Source organism: Cebus imitator, unplaced genomic scaffold (genome assembly GCF_001604975.1).
Source record: "Cebus imitator isolate Cc_AM_T3 unplaced genomic scaffold, Cebus_imitator-1.0 Scaffold696, whole genome shotgun sequence".
Classification (NCBI taxonomy): Eukaryota; Metazoa; Chordata; class Mammalia; order Primates; family Cebidae; genus Cebus; species Cebus imitator.
The window spans coordinates 225,590-249,976 of record NW_016108011.1 but is presented as its reverse complement, the minus strand read 5'-3'; the positions used below and the strand labels follow the sequence as shown (position 1 = coordinate 249,976).

Here is a 24,387-nt window from a genome sequence, read left to right as displayed (position 1 = left end):
TATTCTGACATTCAGTTGAAATAAATTCAGGTTGATATATGCTTTTAAAACATCTATTCTTCACTGAATCTTTATGGTACTTAAATTTGAGCTACAATTGAGAAATTGAATCCCTTACCTAGATTTGTGTGTGTGTTCTAATTACAATAACTTAAAATATATTCGTGTTCAACAATGTATTTTAGCCATCACGATTTGTGTTAGCTGATGGTTTCAGAGTTACTGAAACTATACTTCCAGTAAAAAATAAAATACAATAAAAAGAAAGAAATTTGTTTTCATTTTGCAACAAGATCTTGCTCTGTCATTTAGGCTGGATTACAGTGACATGATCATGGTTCGCTGTATCCTCAACCTCTGTTTCTTAATGATCCTCCACCTTGGCCTCCCAAGTGCTTGGATTACAGGCGTGAGCCGCCACACCTGGCCAAAGAAAATAAATTTGGCTAAGTCGTGTCTCATTTGTAGAAACATTGTAGCATATAAGCTGTATAGATGAATAATTTTAAATTTTTTTCTGTAACTCCATCAGGTGCAGATTTATTTATTTGTTTGTTTATTTTTGAGACAGAGTTTTGCTCTTGTTGCCCAGGCTGAAGTGCAATGGTATAATCTCGATGTTGGCTCATGGCAACCTCCACCTCCTGGGTTCAAGCACTTTTCCTGCCTCAACCTCCTGAGTAGCTTGGATTACAGGCATGAGCCACCATGCCCAGCCAATTTTGTATTTTTAGTAGAGGTGGGGTTTCTCCGTGTTGGTCAGGCTGGTCTCTAACTCCCAACCTCAGGTGATGCCCTACCTCAGCCTCCCAAAGTGCTAGGATAACAGGTGTGAGCCACCATGCCTAGCCCAGATTTTTCTTTTTAAATTTTTTTTTCTATAACTCTATCAGGCACAGAGCTAGTAATTTTTCTTATTATCTTCCCCTTACATCTTTGCAGTATATGCTGGATTCGTAGAAGTACCTGAGGAATCACCTAAGCAATCCTCTGAAGTCAATGTTAACCCACTCTATGTCTCTCCTGCATGTAAAAAACCACTAATCCACATGTATGAAAAGGAGTTCACTTCTGAGATCTGCTGTGGTTCTTTGTGGGGTGAGTTTGTTTTGTTTTGTTTTGTTTTCATGTTTCGAACCGGTAAAAATAATAGACATAAAATATTTGTTTACTCTTACCAAACCATTACAATAAATTTATAGTAATTTGCTCAGAACTGGTTTTGTTGATTTTTTTTTTTCACTCAGTGCAGTTTGATTTTTGAATTGATGGCCCCCGCCTTTGTATTTTTTTTTTAAACCTGAGTTAACTTGGATAAAATATACAGTTGGACTAGGTTGTGATTTTTTGAAAATTTAAGATTCATATTCCTAACATATGATACTTTATGAGATATTTCAAGAAAGATTTCTGCAGGATCATGTTTATAGAAAGGCTTGGGAATTTGCAGAGAAAGTTCCGTCTATAATGTCTTAACTCGATAGACTTTTTAAAATCCTTTGATTCAGAAAAATTATAACCACTTTGGAAATGCTGAGACAATATTTTACCTCAAGCCAAACTGAATCATAAATGAAACAGAATAAATGAATGCAAGGAAGGGAGAAATCCAAAGTAAATGTCAACCTCTGTCTTGCAATTTCATAAATTTTGCTTAATGTATGATTGAACAAAGAACAGGGTTTAAAATTAAAAATATGGGCCGGGCGCGGTGGCTCAAGCCTGTAATCCCAGCACTTTGGGAGGCCGAGGCGGGTGGATCATGAGGTCAAGAGATCGAGACCATCCTGGTCAACACGGTGAAACCCCGCCTCTCCTAAAAATACAAAAAATTAGCTGGGCATGGTGGTGCGTGCCTGTAATCCCAGCTACTCAGGAGGCTGAGGCAGGAGAATTGCCTGAACCCAGGAGGCGGAGGTTGCGGTGAGCCGNGCCTGTAATCCCAGCTACTCAGGAGGCTGAGGCAGGAGAATTGCCTGAACCCAGGAGGCGGAGGTTGTGGTGAGCCGAGATTGCGCCATTGCACTCCAGCCTGGGTAAAAAAAAAAATTAAAAAAAATTAAAAATAGAAAAGGGTGGCAAACATTGTAATTATATGGATTAAAGAACTTAGAAAAAAGTCATCTCAAAGTTCTGCTAATGTAGTGTCTCAAACAACAAGATAGCATGAACGTTTCAGTCTGGTAACTACCCAGAAATGTAGATAATGTCTAATAACTCATTTTTATAACCCATAATTTTGTATTTTGAAAAATAAAATATTATAGTAAAAATTGACTACACTTCTTCCTACTTCTCTGATTCTCCTGTGAGAAGAAGATGCAGCCCCTAAATATGCCACTGGTCATGAGTTAGAGAACTGGTTAAGGATAGAGTAAGAGAATGAAGGCAAAATTGCTCAAGTTTTCTCCTATGCTCATGGAGCATAGGTATGCTCCAAAGTGCAAGGAGGACTGTGAAATTTTATCTTGTTATATTACTTGGCTGGTTATCTCCTATGTCATTTTATAGTGAAAAGCTCCCACAGTAGTTCGAAGTACAATTTAACTTTAGTTCTGTCTTCTATTTCAGTCCTCTTATTTGGTTTTTAAACAATGCTTAAATTTGAACAAATAGAGCCAGTCAACAAATAAAAGAGAGTGTAGAAATTCAGATACATGAGGGTAAGAGCTAATTTCGCAGGCATTTGGCGATGGTAAATTTGTAATATATGCATGAACACAGAATCATTCAATTTAAAAACAATTATTTACATATAATTATTTTTAAAGCATTCAAACATTCACTTATGTTTACAAATGAGAAATGAGCTGAATTGAACACTTTGTATGTGGTAGACTAAGAATGTTTAATGGTAATTTTCAAAAAGGTTGATTGATTTTGATAAAGTTTAGAACACTACTAAAGGGTGCTAAGATATCCATAAATTTCCATTTGTGAGATGGCATATCAGACACCAGCCAGTGGAATATTGCCAGAGGGAATTATCTTCTATATTTTTATGTATTTCATTGAAATTTGTTCTGTTGATAGAGAGTACATAGTTACACAGTATGAGGTCAATATAGCCTAAACTGATAAGTCATCTTTACATAGATCAACACACTGGAATAGCAAAAATAGTAATATTGATGCAATTATGAAAAATAATCTGAATTAATATAGCTCTTTTTGTATATGAACAGGAGTCAATTTGCTGTTGGGAACCCGATCTAATCTATATCTGATGGACAGAAGTGGAAAGGCTGACATTACTAAACTTATAAGGCGAAGACCATTCCGCCAGATTCAAGTCTTAGAGCCACTCAATTTGCTGATTACCATCTCAGGTTTGTTTAAGAACTAAAATTAGCTGAGTAATTATGTAGATTAATTAGGCTGCAAACTAGGTTAAAGACTTTCTCGGTGAAAGTGTTCATAGAAAAACACTTTAAATATAACCTTTAATTGGGACACCAGACTTTCCTACTTGTAACCTCTTATTTATTTACAATTTAAAGTAACTTCCTTTAATTGTAAAATACCTAGCCTAAGTTACTGATAAGAAAAACCACACCATTTGCATCCTTATATGTTGTTCTCTCCAGTGCAGCCTCCTACAAATTCAGATCTCCAATTTTCATCCACTCATGCACAGGACTGGATCAACATCCATCATGTCCCTTTCTTGTGATGTGTTAGAAGTAGCAAAGAACAAAGTGAACAATAATCAGATATAAAGGAGTCTTGTCCTGAGTATAGCTCTATCACAACGGCCTACAGATACGGAGTTTGTAACAAGAATGGATCCCCCAAAGATCTTTACACCTTTTCCAAATAGTTAAATTTCTTAGTTTTGGTCAGTCAGAGCCTAAACCTTAGAATACAAGAGGACAAGTAAATGAGTGTTAAAAGTGATCGTGATTACTAAACAGCACTTAGTATCAGGAAAGCATCAACATTAAAGCTGACTCTAGGCAAAAGATGACTGACAAAAGGAGAGGAAAAGTAAGAAAATATGGTTTGTCTACGGAATAAAATGGTGTTAACCACAGTCACTTATATGAGTTTATATATTTTATTGTATATATAACATGTTTTATATATAGTGAACAAATTTCCATGTTGCACATTAATGATTATGTATTATTCCTAAAATGATTAACTTTGCTTTAAGCTTCAATTAGAGGATAAATTCTTTTAGAAGTATGCTCAGACTTCATGATTTTCTAAATCATGTTTTATAGTTTTTGTAGTCATTTGCTTATAATTTTAAGGTACATAGAAGTAGTTTAAAAAAAAAAACATTTTGTGGCTTGTAGACTACATATTTGTGTAACACATTTCTTTACTTTTTATCCAACTTTCTCTAACCAAAATGTGTTCTTCTCTAATGTTTGGGCTTCTCTCAAATGTGGAATATTTTTCCATCAAACAGTACTGAGAACATCAGTATAAGAAGATACTCAGTAGTTTAAAGCACAAATTTATTTTACCATTTAAGAAATAGAATAACCCTAGTGTATTAGTCCGTTCTCATGCTGCTATAAGGACATACATGAGACTGGGTAATTTATAAAGGAAAGGGGTTTAATTGACTCACAGTTCCACATGGCTTGGGAGTCATCAAGAAACTTACAACTATGGCAGAAGGGGAAGCAAACAAGTCCTTCTTCACATGGCAGAAACAAGGAGAAGTGCAGAGTAAAGTGTGGGAAAACCCCTTATAAAACCGTTAGATTTTGTGAGAACTCACTCACTATCATGAGAAAAACATGGAGGTAACCGCCCCCATGATTCAGTTATCTCCCAATGGGTCCCTCTCTGAACACATGGGGATTACAAAAATTTAGATTACAATTCAAGACCATATCACATAGACATAGATATCTGAACCCTAACACTGCTTCAAAACTGTTACATTAAAAACATATGAAAGATTAATCACATAAGTAAGAATATACTGTTGGGCCTAGAAATCATGTAATAATAAACCATAAAAATGACAAAGATAAATGATTATAGTCACTATATAGGGGGAAAGCAGTGTGTGATTATTTTCATGGCCTGTTTTCTGACCGAATTGTAAGAATTTGATGGGATTTACAATTAGGAAATTAATAAATGATAAATTGAGTTGGGGGAAAATATAATGAAACTGTTCAACTATTTTATAAGCATGCTAGAATGACAGAATACAAAGATACCCATATTGCTGTCCCTTAATATCTTAACAGTCAATATTCAGCCACCCCTCTCACACACACACACTACCAGGGACAGCTTCCAGGTCTCTGAACCCCAGAGCAGTCATGACTTAGTGAATAGCCAAGGTACAAATGAGTGGATGGTAATTATCCTGCCTGTGTAGTGTAAGGGTTAACCTGTCCCCCCAAAAATGTTTAGATACACTTCAGAGAGACACATAGTTAAGATTCTTTGACTGTCTCTTACAATTGAGAGACTAAAATAGTCTGTTACATTTCCAAACCCTGAATGAGAGATTCTGATGCAATGTAGTTTTCTAAAAGGTGCTTTTTACGTTAATAAAAATATTTGTAATAGGAAAAATATCTTTACATTTTATTCTTCTAATATATGAAAAGAAAGACTGACTTGAAATAATGTACCTTTTCTTATATATCAGGTCGTAAGAACAGACTTCGGGTGTATCATCTGACCTGGCTGAGGAACAAGATTTTGAATAATGATCCAGAAAGTAAAAGAAGGCAAGAAGAAATGATGAAGACAGAGGAAGCCTGCAAAGCTATTGATAAGTTAACAGGCTGTGAACACTTCAGTGTCCGTAAGCCACATTTCGTATTTACTACAGCTATATTAATTTTGCATCCTTTCATCTGGTGAAGTACATAATTATGAAAGGAAAAGTAGAGAAAGGAAACAATTTGCAGTTTCAAATACAGACAAGATCAGGTGCTTTCAGGGGTGGTATGGCTGTAGACAGCAACTTCAGGCCAAGGAAGAGTAAATTTCACTGACACATCTTCCAGGTCTTCTGTGTTACAATCTTGATTGTTTTTGAGAAAACATTGATTGACTAAAACAGCTATTGATGTTAGGTTTGGTTTATCTCTCATCTTACTTTCTTTCCCAGTCACTCTGAATATTCCAGATAAACCGATACAGTATTATTTTCCTGCCTCTATATAGCTTCAGCTATATAAATGGTCTTGATTTATCTTCACAAACTTGGGGAGACTCATAAATATTCTCTTTCTTTGGAACAACAGTAAGACTGAATCTCTCCTAATACTGACCAGGAAGCCTTATGATGAGTCAGAAAGTAAATTCTTCTATAATCTGCTGACTCTCACTCCCACTGTTGATATTCATGAGTATGATCACTATTTTCTGTCTGATTAGAATGTTTTCATATCCCTTGCCCCTTCACAACCATCCACTGTGAAACTGGGTAACAATCCTAAGTGTTTAAAATCCTGCTCTCAGCTATAAAAAACTTTGAGCTAATGTCATCCCATTCTGTTCTATTTCTGAAGCAAATCCCCCTCTACTCTCAGCCTTCTTTTGCTTCTTTCCCTCTTCATTAATTGCCTCTTCAGGCAGAACTGACGGCATAGGTGGGAAATAGTTGAAATCACATTATATAAACTGCAATGGGATATTTCTATCCTGACTGACCATTATCGTTTTGCATATAAAGTGACTTTTTCTCAGCATAGGTTTTTGCATGTATTTGCATATGTACACATATACCATTAAAGAGGGAACCGAGTACCCAGATAACTTAAGCATTAAATAAATACACTAGTTTCTTCTAGGTTTAGGTATCACTATTTCACTCCAAATCATATTATGCAAATGTGATAGACCCAGAGGTGAAAGATAGCCCCAGATGTTAACTCAGGAGTTTATATAGCAAAACTACCTCCTACTAACTTGTGAAATATTCGTTCAATAAGAGATAGACACAAAGGCACTCATCTTGCAAATCTGTGCTCTTTGTAAGGGGTGAACTAGTTAAGTTTAATTTTCCTAGTTGACCCCATTCCAGTCCACCTAAGCTCTCAGAACAGCAAAAAACATTTGTCTCACTGACAGGTGGAATAGTAGCATCTTCACATAGGAAAACAAGAACAGATCATACTTGCCTGGCATTTTCATAGCCTTCCAAGATCCACAAGACAGTGAACTGGCACCAATTACTGCCCTATATTAAATGCTCCTATATATCATGCTCCTTTGACTTACTTGGGAGCAATGCAAAAGAAAATGCAAGAGTAAGGTAGACCCAGAGAGAGAGAGAGAGAGAGGGAGCAAGTATGCCTAGTTCTGGCAGAAGAAATTGCAGCCAAGGAAGAGGGGTTTTAGCACAAAGTATGAATCTATCAGGTAAGACAACATATTCTATAAGAACCAGAAGGCCTAATCAAGAGCAAGCATATACTTATTTGTACTTTTTAAATTTATCTTTTAAAATAGGCCTATTAAAATAATTTACATACTATGAGATACACTTGTTTAAAGTGCACAATTCAGTGGGTTTTAGTAGGTCTATAGAGTTGTGTAGATCACCATGATGTAATTTTTATCATCCCCCCAAAGAAACCCATATTCATTAACAGTTACCCCAATTCCATCCTTCTTTACTTCCCCTTCTTCCCCTCACAATCCTAGGTAATCATTGGTAAACTGATAAATGGTTACCCAGGACTTTCTTTCTCTATAGATTTGCCTCTTCTAGACAATTACCATGAATGGAACCATATATTATGTTGTGTTTTGTGACAGACTTTTACTTAGCATAATACTTTCAAGGTTTGGCTTTGTTATATTGTATATATAACATGTACCAGTAATTCCTTTTTATTGCTGAGTAGTATTGCATTGTATGGATATACCACATTTTGTTCATCCATACGTAGGTTAATGGACATTTGCACTCTTTCCACTTTTTGGCTGTTAAAAATAATACTACATGGATAAATCTGGAAACCATCATTCTCAGCAAACTGACACAAGAACAAAAAACCAAACACCGCATATTATTACTCATAGGAAGGTGTTGAACAATTAGAACACATGGACACAGGGAGGGGAGCACCACACACTGTGGTCAGTTGGGGGGGTCTAGGGGAGGGACAGCGAGGGTTGGGGAGGGTGGGAGGGATAACGAGGGGAGAAATACCAGATATAGGTGATGGGGGGATGAAGGCAGCAAAGCACTTTGCCATGTATGTACCCATGCAACAATCCTGCATGATCTGCACATGTACCCCAGAACCTAAAGTACAATAAAAAAATAATAATGCTACTGTGAACATTTCATACATCTTTGTATGTGAATATGTATGGTTTTTTCTCTTGGATAGTATTGTTACACTGTTTTTCAACGTGGTTGCACCATTTCACATTGCTATCAGTTAATATATGAGGGCACTACTTTCGCAGTATCCTTGTGAGCACCTGTAGATGTCTGTCTTTTGATTCTAGCCATCCCCATGGGTGTAAAGTAGGATGTCATAAAAGTTTCAATTTCCAGTTCCCTCATGATTAATGTTGTTGAGTACCTTTACATGTTTACTGACCATTTGGAGACATGTCTATTCAAGTCCTTTGCCTGTTTTTTAATTGGTTCTCATGTCCTTCTGCTGTTGAGTTATAAGCATTTTTTAAGTATTCCATATACTAGACTCTTTTAGTTTTATTTTATTTTATTTTATTTTATTTTATTTTATTTTATTTTATTTTTTGCAACAGAGTCTTACTCTATTACCCAGGCCAGATTGTAGTGGAGCAATCTCAGCTCACTGCAACCTCCTCCTCCTGGGTTCAAGCAATTATCCTGCCTCAGCCTCCTGAATAGCTGGAATTACAGGTGCTCACCACCACACCCAGCTAATTTTGTCCATATATATATATATATATATATATAAAGTAGAGATGGGGTTTCACCATGTTGGCCAGGCTGGTCTCAAACTCCTGACCTCAAGTGATCCACCCACCTTGGCCTCCCAAATGCTGAGAATGCAAGTGAGAGCCACCAACCCCAGCCCATATAGTAGACTCTCATCAGAATTTGATTTGCAAATATTTTCTCCTATTCCGTAGGTTGTATTTTCACTTTCTTAGTAGTTTCCCTTGGTGCCCTAAAATTTTAATTTTGATGAAGCCTAATTTATCTTTTTTTTTCTTTTCTTGCTTTATACTTTAGTATCAAATATAAGAATTCATTGCTATATTCAAGGTCATCAAGACTTATCCCCGTGTTTACTTCCAAGAGTTTTATTGTTTTAGCCTTTATATTTATGTATTTGATCAGTTTTGGAGTTAATTTTGTATATGGTGTGAGATTTGGGCTCCAACTTTAATGTTTTGCATAGGTATATCCAGTTGTCCCAGCACCATTTGTTGAAAAGACTGTTATTTCCTTATTGAATGGTATAACACCACTGACCATAGATGTAAGGGTTTATTTTTCAACTTCAAATTTTAGTCCATTGATCTATATGCCTATCCTTACATTATTTAGTGCCATACTTCTTTGATTACTGTAACTTGTAGTAAGCTTTGAAATTGGAAAGTGTGAGTTCTCCAATTTTGATTTTCTTTTTCAAGATTATTTGGCTATTAGAAGCTTAAGATTCCATGTGAAATTTAGGATTAACTTTTCCATTTCTTCACTAAATAGGGATTGCATTGAATCTATGGAGATAATTTTGGACAGTATTGCTATTTCAACAATGTTAAATCTACCTATCTATGAACAGGAGAATTTTTCCATGTATTTATATCTTTAATTTCTTGCATCAATGTTTCCACTGCACAATTTAGAGTGCCCTTGAAGGCAAATATGTATACTCCATAAAACTATACAGTAATCTAGTCACCTTTTTGTGGGCATCAAATTGTAACCAAGTAGATTCCCCAAAAATATACTGTCTGTGCCCTTAAATTGTGGTTATGGCATTTTTTATGATAAATACAAATACTTAAGTGTTCTTGTTAACTTTGTGGCATCGTTACTTTTTTCTATTTTATCATTGTAGTCCAACATGAAGAAACAACATATATTGCAATTGCTTTAAAATCATCAATTCACCTTTATGCATGGGCACCGAAGTCCTTTGATGAAAGCACTGCTATTAAAGTGAGTGATCTCCTTTTCCTTTAGATTATATTATTTTTTATTTTGAGAAGAAATTGTGAACAGAATCATACTTTCGAAAACAGATGCAGAAGTATATACAATTTTTCTGTAGTTAATACAATTTCATTGTTATTTTGCTTGCTTGTTTATTTTTTTAGAGACAGGGTATCATTATGTCCCAGGCTAGAGTGCAGTGGCATGATCATAGCTCACTGCAGCCTTGATCTTCTGGGCTCAAGCCATCCTCCCACTTCAGCCACCCAAGTATTAGGACTACCGGCACACACTATGCCTGGTTAATTTTTAATTTTTTTTGTAGATATGGGGTCTTACTAATGTAACTTGAATATACCATGTAAGTAATTACTGTTAACCCTTTTTTAGGCAATTCACAAGCACCACAGCAAGGGAGAATGCGAGGCAAATCCCTGGCCCCTCCCCTTATAGGACTGCCTCATCAGCGCCTCACTCCCAATTCCTGTAGTCAGCATGAAGACCTTCTCTTCTAGAGCCCCAAACACAGGCTTTGGGTGCCACCCAAATGACGTGAAGCTGAGAAAGTCCCTGTTCTCTATTAGTGGGGGGTGGAGAGCAGAGGGAAGGTAAAGAAAGGTGTGACAATTATAGAGAGGGAACACCCTTGGAAGAAAAAGGAGGGAAAAGAAAGCCTTTGCTCCAGTTACCATTTCCACAGTAGGTGGGGATGGGAAGGAGTTCAGTGGGTCTATATTCTTTCCAAGCTGGAACTCTAAACACATTTCTCTCTAGAACTATTAATATTGCAAGCCATGGTGATTAGGCTTACCAGTACTCTTTCCACCTTTATTATGGTTTAGCTGAACTTCTATGAATCAGCCACATAAGTTAATTTAGTGTCCCAAACAACTAACCTTAAGAACGGAGGATTATTTTTATCTAGAGTAACTTACTTATAATGCTCCAGAATTTTACTTAAATGGAATTATTTTGTATTTATTCCATATGAGGGTTGACTAAAGAACTGGCAGCATTCTGTCATGTCCAGTAGCTTCTAATGGATGTACATCAGAATTAGCTGGAACATCTGTTAAAAGTTTAGATCTCAGACCCAACACCAGACTGAATTAGTGGGTCTGGAGCAGGGCCTGGGAACTGATACTTTTAGCAGATGTTCCAGGTGATTCTTAACTAGTTGATCCATATACAGGTTTTAACAAAGCACGGTAGCAACCCATCCTGATAGACGCAGCAAGGTATTCATGAAATGCTTCTGTATCTTAAGTCAGGATCTGTTTACATGGTATATTTTGTAAGGGAACACATTACATGTATACAATAAAGATGAGCAAATTCTTATGACTACCTGCCAATGTCTATTTTCAAAATAGCTATGTTTTTCTATAAATAGTGCAGATGACTGTGTATACAATCTGAGTCAACCCATACACAAATCACATCCCTGATCTGATCTCCCTAAATTGGGCCTTGGGTCAGCTGTCAGTATTTGGATATGAGTTTATTCTTGGGTGTCTGCTGATTGGTCAGAGCTGCCTGGTATGGAGCTGGAAGGCAAAGAGATAAGTACCAAGAGTCTGTCTAGCCTGATGAACAATTCTTGTCCAAGTCCTCACTGCAGTTCTTGAATCCAAACTCACAACTACAGTATGGTGAATCTTGTGATACTCAGTTCTCTACCATGATCTGATATTGGCAATGAATCCTGTTTGGCCTTTTGTTTTAGACTAGAAACCATAGGAGCCTAGAGTACTACCCAGTGTATAGTAGGTTAATATGTTTGGCCCTTTTCATTCCCTACCAAGTATGCACTGATCAATCAGCAGACTCCGAAGGAGACTACATGTCCTATGAGGCCTATATACGAATACTGGCAAAAATACAGGCAGCTGATCCAGCGAACCGGTTTAAGAGACCAGATGAGCTCCTTCATTTGCTGAAGCTCAAGGCAAGGAACTTGAAGACAGCAAACAGAATGCAGGGCCATACAAGGCTCTTATGATCATTGCCAATCTGACCTTTGAAGAGAAACTTAATATTTTGAAGCTATTGAACATAATTATTTCTTTGTTGTAATAACAGATCTAAGAAAAACTGTAATACACAGGTCTCTAAATACAACATGCCATTTAAAATATCCACCTGGGTTTTTTACACTTATATACCTGACAAAAGAGTGAGGGAATTTTTTGCCTTAATTAGAATGTCATTTTTGGCCTTTTGGCCTTATTTGATTTTATATTCACAGGTATTTCCAACACTTGATCATAAACCAGTGACAGTTGACTTGGCTATTGGTTCTGAAAAAAGACTAAAGATTTTCTTCAGCTCAGCAGATGGATATCACATCATAGATGCAGAATCTGAGGTTATGTCTGATGTGACCCTGCCAAATAATGTAAGATAATACCTTCAAATTTCTAGAAATTGTTGCATACCACCATTTGAGTTTTTCCAACTGTCAAAATTCTGAAAGGTTTAAAACTATGACTAGCAATGTCTATACTGGAACTGAGACATAAAAGGTAAGTATAGAGTGCCAGGAAGTGGTCTTGCATAAGCAAAAAACACTGATGATTACTTAGTTTAGAAAGCTGAGTGTATTATGCAGATAGATATTGCTTGTCTTGCCCAGCGGTTTTATTATTTTTTTTTTTGTAATGAATAATGTTTGCCCTTAAAACCTGGACTTCTCTTGATACATCAGAAGACCTGACAGCATCAGTGCCACATGACTATCCAGCCATTATCAATTGGAATTGATTCATGTATGGCTCCTTTTAGATGGGATATATGCTCTACATTCTCTATCCATTTATGTTTATATATTTATAATAACTGACCCTAATATGCATTTGATTTTTTAGTACATGCTTTAGATTTTCTGTACTCCACAATGCATTAATAGATTTTTTTTAAATACAACACCAATATTGCAGCATTATTATGTGTATCCCTATTCTTTATTATATTACTTCAACTGTGACAAGACAGCATATTATCATAAAATGTTCTCTTATTAGGTTAATTATAGTTGGAATTTCTGATCAGAAATTCAGCATTTTAAAAGCAGATACTCAACTCTTAAATAATTATATTTTGTGAAAATGTGGCACAACATCTAAAATATGGATTGTTGTAAAAATATTATACACATCATTTACATAAAGAGATTGAACACAATGTAATATCTCTCACACGCACCATACAAAATGTAATTCTACTGTTTCTCAAATTTGATGTTGGCAATGATGTTTGTCCTATTTAATTTTTTATTTAAAAAGAAGGCCTAAACCAACAGTTCTCTGCTTCACTTTATTTAAATTTCTAATTTGTAGACAACCAAAATTTTAGCACTTTAGCATTATACAAAAAGTCCAGGAGAAACCTTTGATGTACTTTCAAATTACAATTGAGTGATATTTTGAACAGCTCTCAGAATTATCTCATTGTATCTCTAACAAATTACATAAACCAATTGTCAGGACATTAGCGGGGACTTTTTATTTTATTATACTTTAAGTTCTGGGGTATGTGTGCAGATCACGCAGGATTGTTACATAGGTATACCCATGACATTTTTAAAAAATCTTTTGGTCATATTAAAGATAATCAGCTTATTACTCAGTTGCCCATGATTATATAGAAATCACACTGCTTATAATGCAGAAAATACTGAAACAATCTTAACCAAAGTCACTTAGATATGAGGTCAGGTTAGTTTTGATGTAGCTATTCTTGTACTCTTCAGTTGGAGTGTTTTCCATAGCTTCCTGCATCTTTTTTTATGTTGTATCACATAGCTCTTATTAAGAAGTTAGTGCAGTATTGAACATTGCAGCATTGGTCCACATTTACACTTATTTGAAAAGTAATTTAGGAATGTTGACCCCTGTGTTTCACATGATTAATAAGCAAGAAAAGTTATTTTTGAAGCAATTTGCTAGTTACTGTGGAAGCTGGAATGAGAGATGGGTTCTTAAAAATCACTTTCTGACCCAGTTAGGATACCTTGTGTATATTCAAAAATATTTTTAGCTAAATGCTCTAGTGTCTTGACCCATTAAAAGAGAAAGGACTCTAATATCAGGGAGGAGGGTGTCTTCTGAGAAAGAATGTACTGAACATAATATTTTTCTAAGAGTGCTAGATTACAAAAGCTGTAATGATACAAGGGAACCATGTGTGCTAAAAAATATCTGGTTACTCCAGGAATCATCTGAGAAGCATCTGAGGCTGTCTGGATTTGCAGAAGTCCAGTTTTTTTCTAAACAGGTTTTATTGAGACAATCTTCTTTCCTGCAATTTCTTTTATTCTCTTCCTTTATCTTTTTTCTGATTCAATTACTGATGCAAGTGCCCAGGGAACGCATTAAAATTGCTTTTCGCCTCTGGATCCCCGTTTTAGTTATAAGGATTGTTGTTGCTGAGACACGGCCTCAAGTACCTGGCCTGAGTACGCTGGGTTTGGCAAGTATAGTTTCTGACCTTTTTTTTTTTTTTTTTTCTTTTTTTTCCGGTATTAGTTTGGAGAAACCATAGGGGAACACAATTTTTCATTTGCAGGGAAATACCGTTAATGTGGCAGTATTTGTAGTTTAAGAAAACTTTGTTGCATTGTTTTGTGCATCATGAAATTTAGAAATGCTTAGATATTTCTTAGTATTTCATATTATGTCATCAAATATGCCTTTGAATATTCATGTTAAATACATACTAAATTATATTAATTGAAAAAGAAATTCTAAATTTTTGCAAAGGGGGCTATGACTTAAAGTTATATTTCAAGCAGTGAAGACTATTACAAAGCTGTCCCTTATAAGCATTTTAAGCTCAAGCTATTTTTTTAGATTAGTTTCCTATTTCTAATTTGAATAAGTTAGCTGATAAGCAAGTATTCTATATTTGTTATTTGGTTTATATGCTCATTACTAAACTATTTATTAATGTACTGAAATTAATCTTAAACCCATCTGTAGCAAGGAATGTTTCTTCTATCATGATACACAATGTTGTGAAACGTCAAAAAATCCGTGTTGGAAATACATCTTTGCTTTTTTAATATAAGGCTTTCTCCTAAATATCAAGAAAAATATTTAAAAGTTATGGCTTTATGACATAAAGAAAGCAGCTCTTTTCAAATACTGGATGGCATGCTTATTAATTTGGAAATAGAGGTTTCTCTTCCTCCTTGCTCTTTGAACCTCTTTTGGTCTTTATTGCCCAGCCAAGCTGCTTCATTTAAAGTAGTAGTAATAAAATATTGGACATATAAATCTTTATGAAACATAATTCCAGCCCCTGGAAATCATTATACCACAGAATATCATCATTTTACCTGATTGCTTGGGAATTGGCATGATGCTCACCTTCAATGCTGAAGCCCTCTCTGTGGAAGCAAATGAACAACTCTTCAAGAAGATCCTTGAAATGTGGAAAGACATACCGTCTTCTATAGGTATGTGTACAATTTCCTTCTCCTTCATTACCCCAGAGAAACTTTCCAAGGGTAAAAAAAAAAGTGTCCTAAGAAAATATTTCCTGAATTATTACATTTTCTTAAGACACATAAGATTAATTTGGGGTTCTGCATATTTATTCCCTTAGTAAGGTAATGCTTGTATTTGTCCTATGCTTAATAATTCATGAAAGTACCACAAAGAGACTCATTTTGGTTATCTGAGTTATTCGTAATATTCTATAATTGAAACAAGAGCAAATTCCTTTCCTCAAAAATCTGTAATTTTGTTTTAACTTCTTTTTCTTGCAGACTTCACACAGGTACTGAAAATGCTTCTTTTCATCACACTGATTGTGGGGTACATCTTTATCTTAGGAGACTGCCAACTAGTATAAAAGAAGAGCCAAATACTTCTATTTTGTATAGTCAATAGAGTTTTATTTTGTGAGTTATATTCCTGTGAATGATCAAATCATTTAGAAAAGTGATAGATATCACTGACTGGAGTGCCTGTTAGATACCACCCAGGTGGCAACAAAGAAAATTGCCTTTTTGTCTTCATCAAACCAGGACATTTTTTTCTTCCTCACCAAAGCAGGACTGCTGATCTGGGAAATCCAAATAATTTGAGATTCGTGTATATGTTATGAGACTCAGTGACCCCAGACATGATTCTAGATAGGGAACAGAATGCATACAAAAAGTAAAAATATTAGAGAGAGTAGAATGATTAGCTGGAGGATAACTATTATAGAAAAGAGAAGTTTAATGGAGCAAATAAAGGAAAAAGGTAGCAATGTGTGTGTGTATGTGTGTGTGTGTGTGTGTGTGTGTGTGTGTGTGTGTGTGTGTGTGGAGAGAGAGAGAGAGAGAGAGAGAGAGAGACAGAGAGAGAAAGATGGTCTGTCAAATGAGAAGCCAGATGCTTCTGTAATCTCTATAACTAAATATGATCCTCATGTGGCTTTAAGGACCAGTTCAAAAGAACCGCTTTTTAATGAACATTTTTCTTATGGGATGATGGCATTATGCTTTGCATCTCCAGAATACTTTCTTTTTGCATACGTAGTCAGTGTTAAAGATTGTCTTGAAAACCTGCTCCAATTTCCTCAAACAAGAAAGAACTCACAGAGGGTTTAAAACCACTTTAAGTGACAGAAGGTAAATGCTTACAGTATAATTGACAGATCTGGGGCAAAAGAAAGTAAAAGTAATGACTTATGTTCTATCCTTTACAGTGGTACTTTTGTGATCCATATGCTAATCAGAAATGGGAATAAGGAAATTCAGTTCAAATAGGAAACTGAACAAACCCTTATATTCATGCCAGTAGAGAATCATAAGAGTCAAAGGGATCTTGAGAAGTCATCTGGTACAGGTCTTGTCCTCAGGCAGGACAACTTCTGACCTAAAGCAAAAAGCTATTTTAAGTTTCTAGAATTTGAAAGACAGCTACATGTAAAATAAATTACAGTGCTATAAGAACATGATATTTTAGTTTGTATATTGAGGATATTTTGAGAGTATGCTGAAGACTGCCATATAACACTGATATTAAGGAAATCAATTACTGTATTTTCTGTCTAAAAACAACTGCTTTGTTATTTAAAACTAATCCAGATCCAGATTTCCCCAATTTAAATTTTACATTGCATTAAGTTATAATAAATGTGTTCAAATCATTGCTCTCCATTTCCAAACAAATATATACAGGCTTAACAATTGCAGCCTGTATTACTGTGTTCTCACTTCCAAATTACTGTGTCATATCTCAGAAAGCAAGCTAGCTCAGTAGCTAGGTTAAGTGGCAGATGTAGGTGTTTTGGGACTAAGGTAGAGATTATGTGATGCCATATGAACTATGTACTTGGACTAAACAAATAGCCTGTGCTTAAGTTTAGAATTTTTGGTCTATGTTGTTGTTGACAAAAATACCATTTTTAATAAAGTAGTCACAAAGGTGAAGAAAATTTAACTTTAGATAGACTAAACCTCTTACTTGTTCCCAACCATCTGGCGACTGATTTTCCTTATTTCCTTTATATCTGGGGTGATTTTAATTCCAGTCTGAAATTTGACGTATTAAGTCTTCTTCCAGGATAGCCATTTTTCTTAGTCAAAATTACAAATTTTATGTCAATTTCATACATTAGATATTTTGAATTGTAATGTAGAAGAAAGCAGGAAATAATAAATGATCGGTAAGTTTTACTTCAGGGATTCAAAATGGCTCACACTATGCCTATGAAAAGTCACTTCTATAAATGTTTAATAATTCCTTAATAGTCCTTTTATGTATATTTAATGTATACATATATAGGCCAGATAAGTTTTGTGTTAGATAAAGGAATCCTAGAACCTTAAGGAAAGATAAGGAATTTTAAAAAATCTGTCATACAATTATAACAATGCAAAATTTATTCCTTTTATAATAGAAAAAAATTAATTGAATTCTTATTTTAATCATGTTAATATGAGAATAAAGATGCCTTATTTTGTTATTTCCTACACTATTTTAATTTGAATTTAAAATCTTGATATTATTTTAAATGTCAGGATTTGATTTGCTTATGGAATTTTTTTCCCTGTGAAGTACATAAAAAATGTTAAATTGACAGTTAAAGATGTAATAGTAGTGCTGTGCCCTGTGCCAAAAATATCTTACAGCACCAGTTGACTGACTGTTTACATAATTAGATTCAAGGCAATTATTGTCATAGTCTATATTTGTCACAAAGTATTATAAAATAGAATCCAAAAAGATAAAATCTTAACATTTCCTGAGCAGGGAAAAACGTTAAGAATATTAATTTAGCTTTGGTTCTTCTTATAACATGATAATTTATTGAATTGAATTAGGGTTGCTATAGTCATTATTTGAGAAAGTCATTTTTTAACAATTTTAATTTTTAAGAGTCAGATTTCCATGTATATCACTGGAACACACATGCACACCTTTATTAGGAATGCTGTGTCTCACTTAGACTATAAAATAAAGAGTGGATGTGAGTAGATTAGAATGTCGACAAACAGGATAGAATTGGTCTTTAGCTTTTTTTGTCATCTTAGAGGGTATGAATACAATTAAATAATTGAGATCTGGCAATTAAATGTTGATTACAAAAGTGCCAGTTTGAACACCACTCTTGAGCAGCAAAATGGTCAAATAACTGACTATCAGAGGGAAAAACAGGATGTGTTTACCTAAAGTGTAATAATGAGCCTCTTAAGAACCAAACATTGACCGTAGTTATAATTTTCTATGACTGCTGGAAAGATTTTGTGTTTCTCTGATTTTTTAAATTTGTATTGTAGCTTTTGAGTGTACACAGCGAACCACAGGATGGGGCCAAAAGGCCATTGAAGTACGCTCTTTGCAATCCAGGGTCCTGGAAAGTGAGCTGAAGCGCAGGTCAATTAAGAAGCTGAGATTCCTGTGTACCCGGGGTGACAAGGTATAGTTTACACCCTCCAGTTAAAGCAAAAATAAAGCAACCATTGAAAATAAACAAACGAAATAAATTTCTGTCCTTGTCCTTCTGGCTATAAATATACTTGTGCTATATTTTTCAAATTGGCATACTATTAATAAAAACAATTTTATATTTTGCAGTAGAAACACTAACTTGGTAAGTGGTAAAATTTGGTTTCAAAAGAAGCCCATTTTGAAAAAATAAGAAAAAATTCTAGTTATGTCTTAAGCGAATTATTTTATTTTATTTGGTTCAAAATGCTTTATTGTCTTTGATTCATAGTGCCTTTCATGTTCATATTAAAATGGTATTTTAAACAAAATGCTTGAACAAATCTACCTTTTATAGATTTCAGCATAATTCAATAACAGAAGGAAAATGTACTTAGGTTTGCTGAGCACCTAATTGTATAATAGGCCTTGTGCTAGCTACTTTAACAGCTATCTCAACTTATCTCCACAAGTGGTTGTTACAATGTTTATTTTGCAGAAAAGAAAAATAAAATCAAGATTTGGCAATTATTTATATAATTTGATCAATTTTAACAACTAATTCAAATAGTTTAGATGGAAATTTTTATTATATAAGATCATTATCATTCCTATCTATTATAGGAAATACTAGTGTGAAGAAATAATACTAATAGGATTAGGAAACATTCATGTTGAGAAGAGATTGCAGAGGATTTTAGTTAATATCAGAACAGTCAGGATAAAGCACTGTGCATCAAGCAAAGTTGCTAATTTACAATGTAAAGAGATGCAATGGCAAAATCCTGTGTTTCAGGTCATCGAGACCTAGAATGCAGTCCTGGCTCTAACTGGACTAACTAGGTTAGAGAACTAGAGAAGTTTGATTAATCTTTCTGATCCTTAGTTCCTTCATCTCCAAAATAGAAATATTAATAAATGATTTGGGAACAATTGTGACAACTAGTGATAATATATAAAGCATCTCACAAATTTTGTGGAACATCAAATATGTTAAGTCAAGGGTGACTAGCATATCTTTTAAAACATTTACAATGATGTCTCTTTATTTTGAGATAACATTTACTTACTATGAAATTTAAAACACCATTTTCATATATACCTAAAGTCCTGCATCCCCCTCAACGGTAGGGTGACAGTGAAACTCTGAAGCAGATCTTAGAAGAGTTAAGCAAGAGTATTTTAAGTTTTATTTAACACAGTATAATCACATATTTTTTCTTAAAATATTATTCATTTTATTGATGAGTATTAACCAAAGTAACTGTGATTGCTGCCTTTGCCTAATAATATTAAATACTTTTAATATTTAAATTTTAATAATTTCAAATATTTTATTTTATCAAGCAACATGTACGGTTACATACGCTGTAATTTCACAGTATTACAAATTAGAGACTCCCTGCCTCCCTTTGTCACACCCAGTGTATCTTATCATCATCAATATGTCACAGGGTCTCATAAGTATTGCCACTGTGGATGTCAAAAGCCTTAGTCCTAACAAGGAGGCCTTTGTTTGATATTTATCTGCATTTTTTTTCTAATTTTCCTTATGGCACAGCCCACATTTACACATGTCCCTCTCTAAGCCACTGGGTTTAATTCATTTTATCAATCTATTGATATCAGTCCATTTTGCTGAAATAGAAAATTGAATGAGTGGATATTATGTGCTCTCACCATAAAAATGATTACCATGTGAGGTGTGAGGTGATGTATTTGTTAATTAACTAGATTTAACAATTCCACAGTGTACATAGAGTTCAAAACATCATTTTGTATGTGATAAAAACATATAATATTATCTGTTAATTTTTTTAATTTAAAAAAAAAAAGAAAATTGCACCAAGTAGAAAATTTCAGTGTCTTCTTAAATACAAGCAGCAATGGTAAACAACACGTAAATAATTTGTTTCTTTATATTTTAAAAAAAGCCAACTTGAATATAAGTAGATTATTGTTTTAAAAAGCAAATAATTATTCCCCCCAAATAATCAAGAACTTCAGCAAATGAAGGCCACCTACAAAAATATTAATTTTATTTAACCATGTAAATTATAACTATGTAGAATACAGTAAAAGGTTGTTTTAAAAACGTATAATTTAGACTCTAAATTAAACTCTTATTTTTTAATTTGAAAAACAAACTGTTCCACAAAACAGTAAAGCTTAATATTTTAATTAGCAGGTGCAGATAATTTAAAATTATAGTTATATCAAATATCTGGTTGCGATATATCAAATATCTGGTTGCGATATATTAAATATCTATTGACAGTGTCTTTCTTTCTTTTTCAAGCTATTCTTTACCTCTATCCTGCGCAATCGCCACAGCCGGGTTTACTTCATGACGCTTGGAAAACTTGAAGAGCTCCAAAGCAATTACAGTGTCTAAAAGTTTCCAGTGATTTATTACAACATTACAAGCATCATGTATAGGCAGACTGCATCTTCAAATTTCAGAGATCAAATGAGCATTCAGTTTTATTTTTAGTAAAAATTGAATCCAAAACTTAACTTTTAATGTAGCACAGAATAGTTTGAATGAGAAATGCAGCTTTATTTATAAAATTAACTATAGCAAGCTCTATGTACTCCAGTGGTGTACAATATCTTTTGCACAAACTTTGTAACTTTTGTTACTGTGAATTCAAACATTACTCTTTGGACAGTTTGGACAGTATCTGTATTCATATTTCACAACATGGGTTAAAGAAACCTGTTATGAATTAGATTACAAGCAGCCTTCAAAAGAATTGGCCCTGGGATAAGATTTTTCAGAAAAAGAAAAACATCGACAAACTGTATGTGATTTTTCCAAAATTACTTAAAGAACCAAAGTTTTGTCAAGAAACAAAAATCTTAAGGACTGCTATAGCCCAGACTAAGGTTGAACAACCTGCATGCCCAGAGAAAGCTATGGTGATAAACAGGAAAAGGCCACCATCCTTTTGCTCACTGATTCATAATAATTAAGCCTATAGCTAAAGACCAGTTGTGTTCTTTTCACCCATTTTTAAGCTGTTTTTTTCCTGATAAGAAGAAAGGAAGGAAGCCCCCAGATGCTTGTTTTTTCTCAGAACCCCCAAAAGATGTGCAATAGCTGTTGTTACAAACCACCAAATAATACACTTGTGAGCCTAAATACAGGACTAAACTCCTATACACATGTACTGTAGAATGAGTTTTTTTTTTTTTAATACCTTAAGGTAGGTGTCAAATTCTACTCCCCAAAGCAGATAGATTGATTTATAAAAGTTATCTGGCCAAAAATATGACTATCAGACAGCATCAAATATTTGCCCAATCCAAGATTAGACCACACGAAAGTTTCGTTCCAGTATTAAACAAAAGGAACGAAACATAACAATGAAGAAACGTTGCTAATATCTGTGTTTTTCGTGTCTCTATTTTTGTAAAATCAGAAATTAATCTAAAAATATTCAGTGATAAGTTCATACGTAAAGACTTAAAGGTAAAAAAAAGAAAAGATTTCAAAAATATACAACTTTCACCATATATATAAGTCTGCAAAATTAGAATAGTGAAAGTTATGCTAGTCCATCACCCAAATATGTTATAGACACCATAGACTGGTGATGTTTGATCACCTATGGTAACTGCTACCTGATGAAGAGTATAATTTCTGCATATCCATCCTCAATACCATGGTTAGTTCTGTGGCAATAGGAAAGCAACAGAACTGCCACAAAGTATACCTCAATATAATTCCTCTAGTTCTGCTTCTAAAATCTGAGGACAGTGCTAGTGGGATGATAATTTTCAAACTACCTGGTTAACCAAAATTCAAAAGCAGCTGACTATGCGTGATTTCATAATAGCACATTTCTTGGCATTTAGCGCCAGAAATGAAGATTTGGATTTTCCTAACAACTTTATATCAAGAGTATAGTAGCTCATTATTGAGAATTTAGGAAAGCCTGAATCCATGAACTAAGGAAATAAATGTGACTCACATTTCTTTTACTGTGACACAATAATGTGATCCTAAAACTGGCTTATCCTTGAGTGTTTACAACTCAAACAACTTTTTTCATTCAGTAGTTTTTTAAGAAACAAACTTTCATGTTGACTTTTTTCTAGAAGTAGTCTTCATTATTATAAATTTGTACACCAAAAGGCCATGGGGAACTTTGTGCAAGTACCTCATCGCTGAGCAAATGGAGCTTGCTATGTTTTAATTTCAGAAAATTTTCTCATATAAGTAGTGTGTAGAATCAAGTCTTTTAATAATCCATTTTTTCATAATATTTACTCAAAGTTAAGCTTAAAATTAAGTTTTATCTTAAAATCATATTTTAATACAGTAAGACAGAAAACTATTTTAGGAAGTCAACTCTCATTGTGCTCTGTGGCAATTATTCCAGTAAAAATAAGCAAAAGTGAACTGAATCTACAAAGATGTCCCAAAGTAACCAAGCAAGAGAGATTGCAAATGATAAACCGAGCTTTAAAGGATAAAGTGTTAATAAAGAAAGGAAGCTGGGCACATGTCAAGAAGGAAGATTGAAATGTTAGGTAAGCATGTAGAAAGGACAGAAAATATTTAAAGTGGCTCATAGCTAATGAATATTGCAGATTTCTATGTAAATCCATCTGGAATCTTTACATCCTTTGCCAGCTGAAACAAGAAAGTGAAGGGACAATGGTATTTTGTGGTCAGTTTATTTTGTAAGAGACAGAAGAAATTATATCTATACATTACCTTGTAGTAGCAGCACCTGGAAGCCCCAGCCCATGAAGGACGTGCAGAAGGAAGGCTCCTGACTAGACAATTTCCCTAGCCTTGTGATTCGAACCATGAACATTCTGGCAGGTCATGAGCAGCACTAGGGATAAGGTATGGTTTTATTTTGGTATAATTTAATTTTTCAACAAAGCCCTTGTCTAAAATAAAAGCCATTATTGGAAATATTTGAAAACTAGAAAATGATGGATAAAGGGGCTGGTAAGAAAATTTGAGTGATTGTCAGTAGAAGTAAGGTAAGATCCCCAGAGGAAACAGTAAGAAGGGATAATCATTAAGATAGTAAAACAGGCAAAGCAGAATCACATGTACCTACACACATATACACATAAACATTGGAATGCATAAGTTTTAATATTTTAGTGCTATCAGTTTCTAGGTGCATTAATTACTAAGTGTTCTCTGCCAAGATTTATTTAGTTGAAACAGTATCCATAAAACTAGGAATAACCCCACATGCATTCAGTGGGATCTTTTAAGTACTCTTCGGTTTATTTTAACAAATGTGTCTACTGAAATCAAATTAATTTGTTTTCAATGTGTACTCTAAAAAAAATTGAAACAATCTTCAATACTGCTAATTGTTTGCTCAG

General features: G+C 34.3%; 1 protein-coding gene across 4 annotated transcripts in view; it reads left to right on the top strand.

Moving 5' to 3' along the window:
- NRK (Nik related kinase) overlaps nucleotides 1-22,508 on the top strand; it is a 137,199-nt gene extending 114,691 nt beyond the window's left edge. For 2 of the 4 annotated variants that reach the window (XM_037734971.1, XM_037734969.1), the window contains 9 exons: nucleotides 943-1,098; nucleotides 3,186-3,329; nucleotides 5,627-5,785; nucleotides 10,008-10,108; nucleotides 11,907-12,050; nucleotides 12,351-12,500; nucleotides 15,401-15,560; nucleotides 18,879-19,018; nucleotides 21,326-22,508. In XM_037734971.1, coding sequence (XP_037590899.1) covers nucleotides 943-1,098; nucleotides 3,186-3,329; nucleotides 5,627-5,785; nucleotides 10,008-10,108; nucleotides 11,907-12,050; nucleotides 12,351-12,500; nucleotides 15,401-15,560; nucleotides 18,879-19,018; nucleotides 21,326-21,421 — 1,250 coding nt within the window. In that variant the 3' untranslated portion in view covers nucleotides 21,422-22,508. The remainder of the gene's footprint in view (nucleotides 1-942; nucleotides 1,099-3,185; nucleotides 3,330-5,626; nucleotides 5,786-10,007; nucleotides 10,109-11,906; nucleotides 12,051-12,350; nucleotides 12,501-15,400; nucleotides 15,561-18,878; nucleotides 19,019-21,325) is intronic. The other 2 variants (XM_037734970.1, XM_037734972.1) reach the window with 2 other exon arrangements.
- The last annotated feature ends 1,879 nt before the right edge of the window (nucleotides 22,509-24,387 follow it).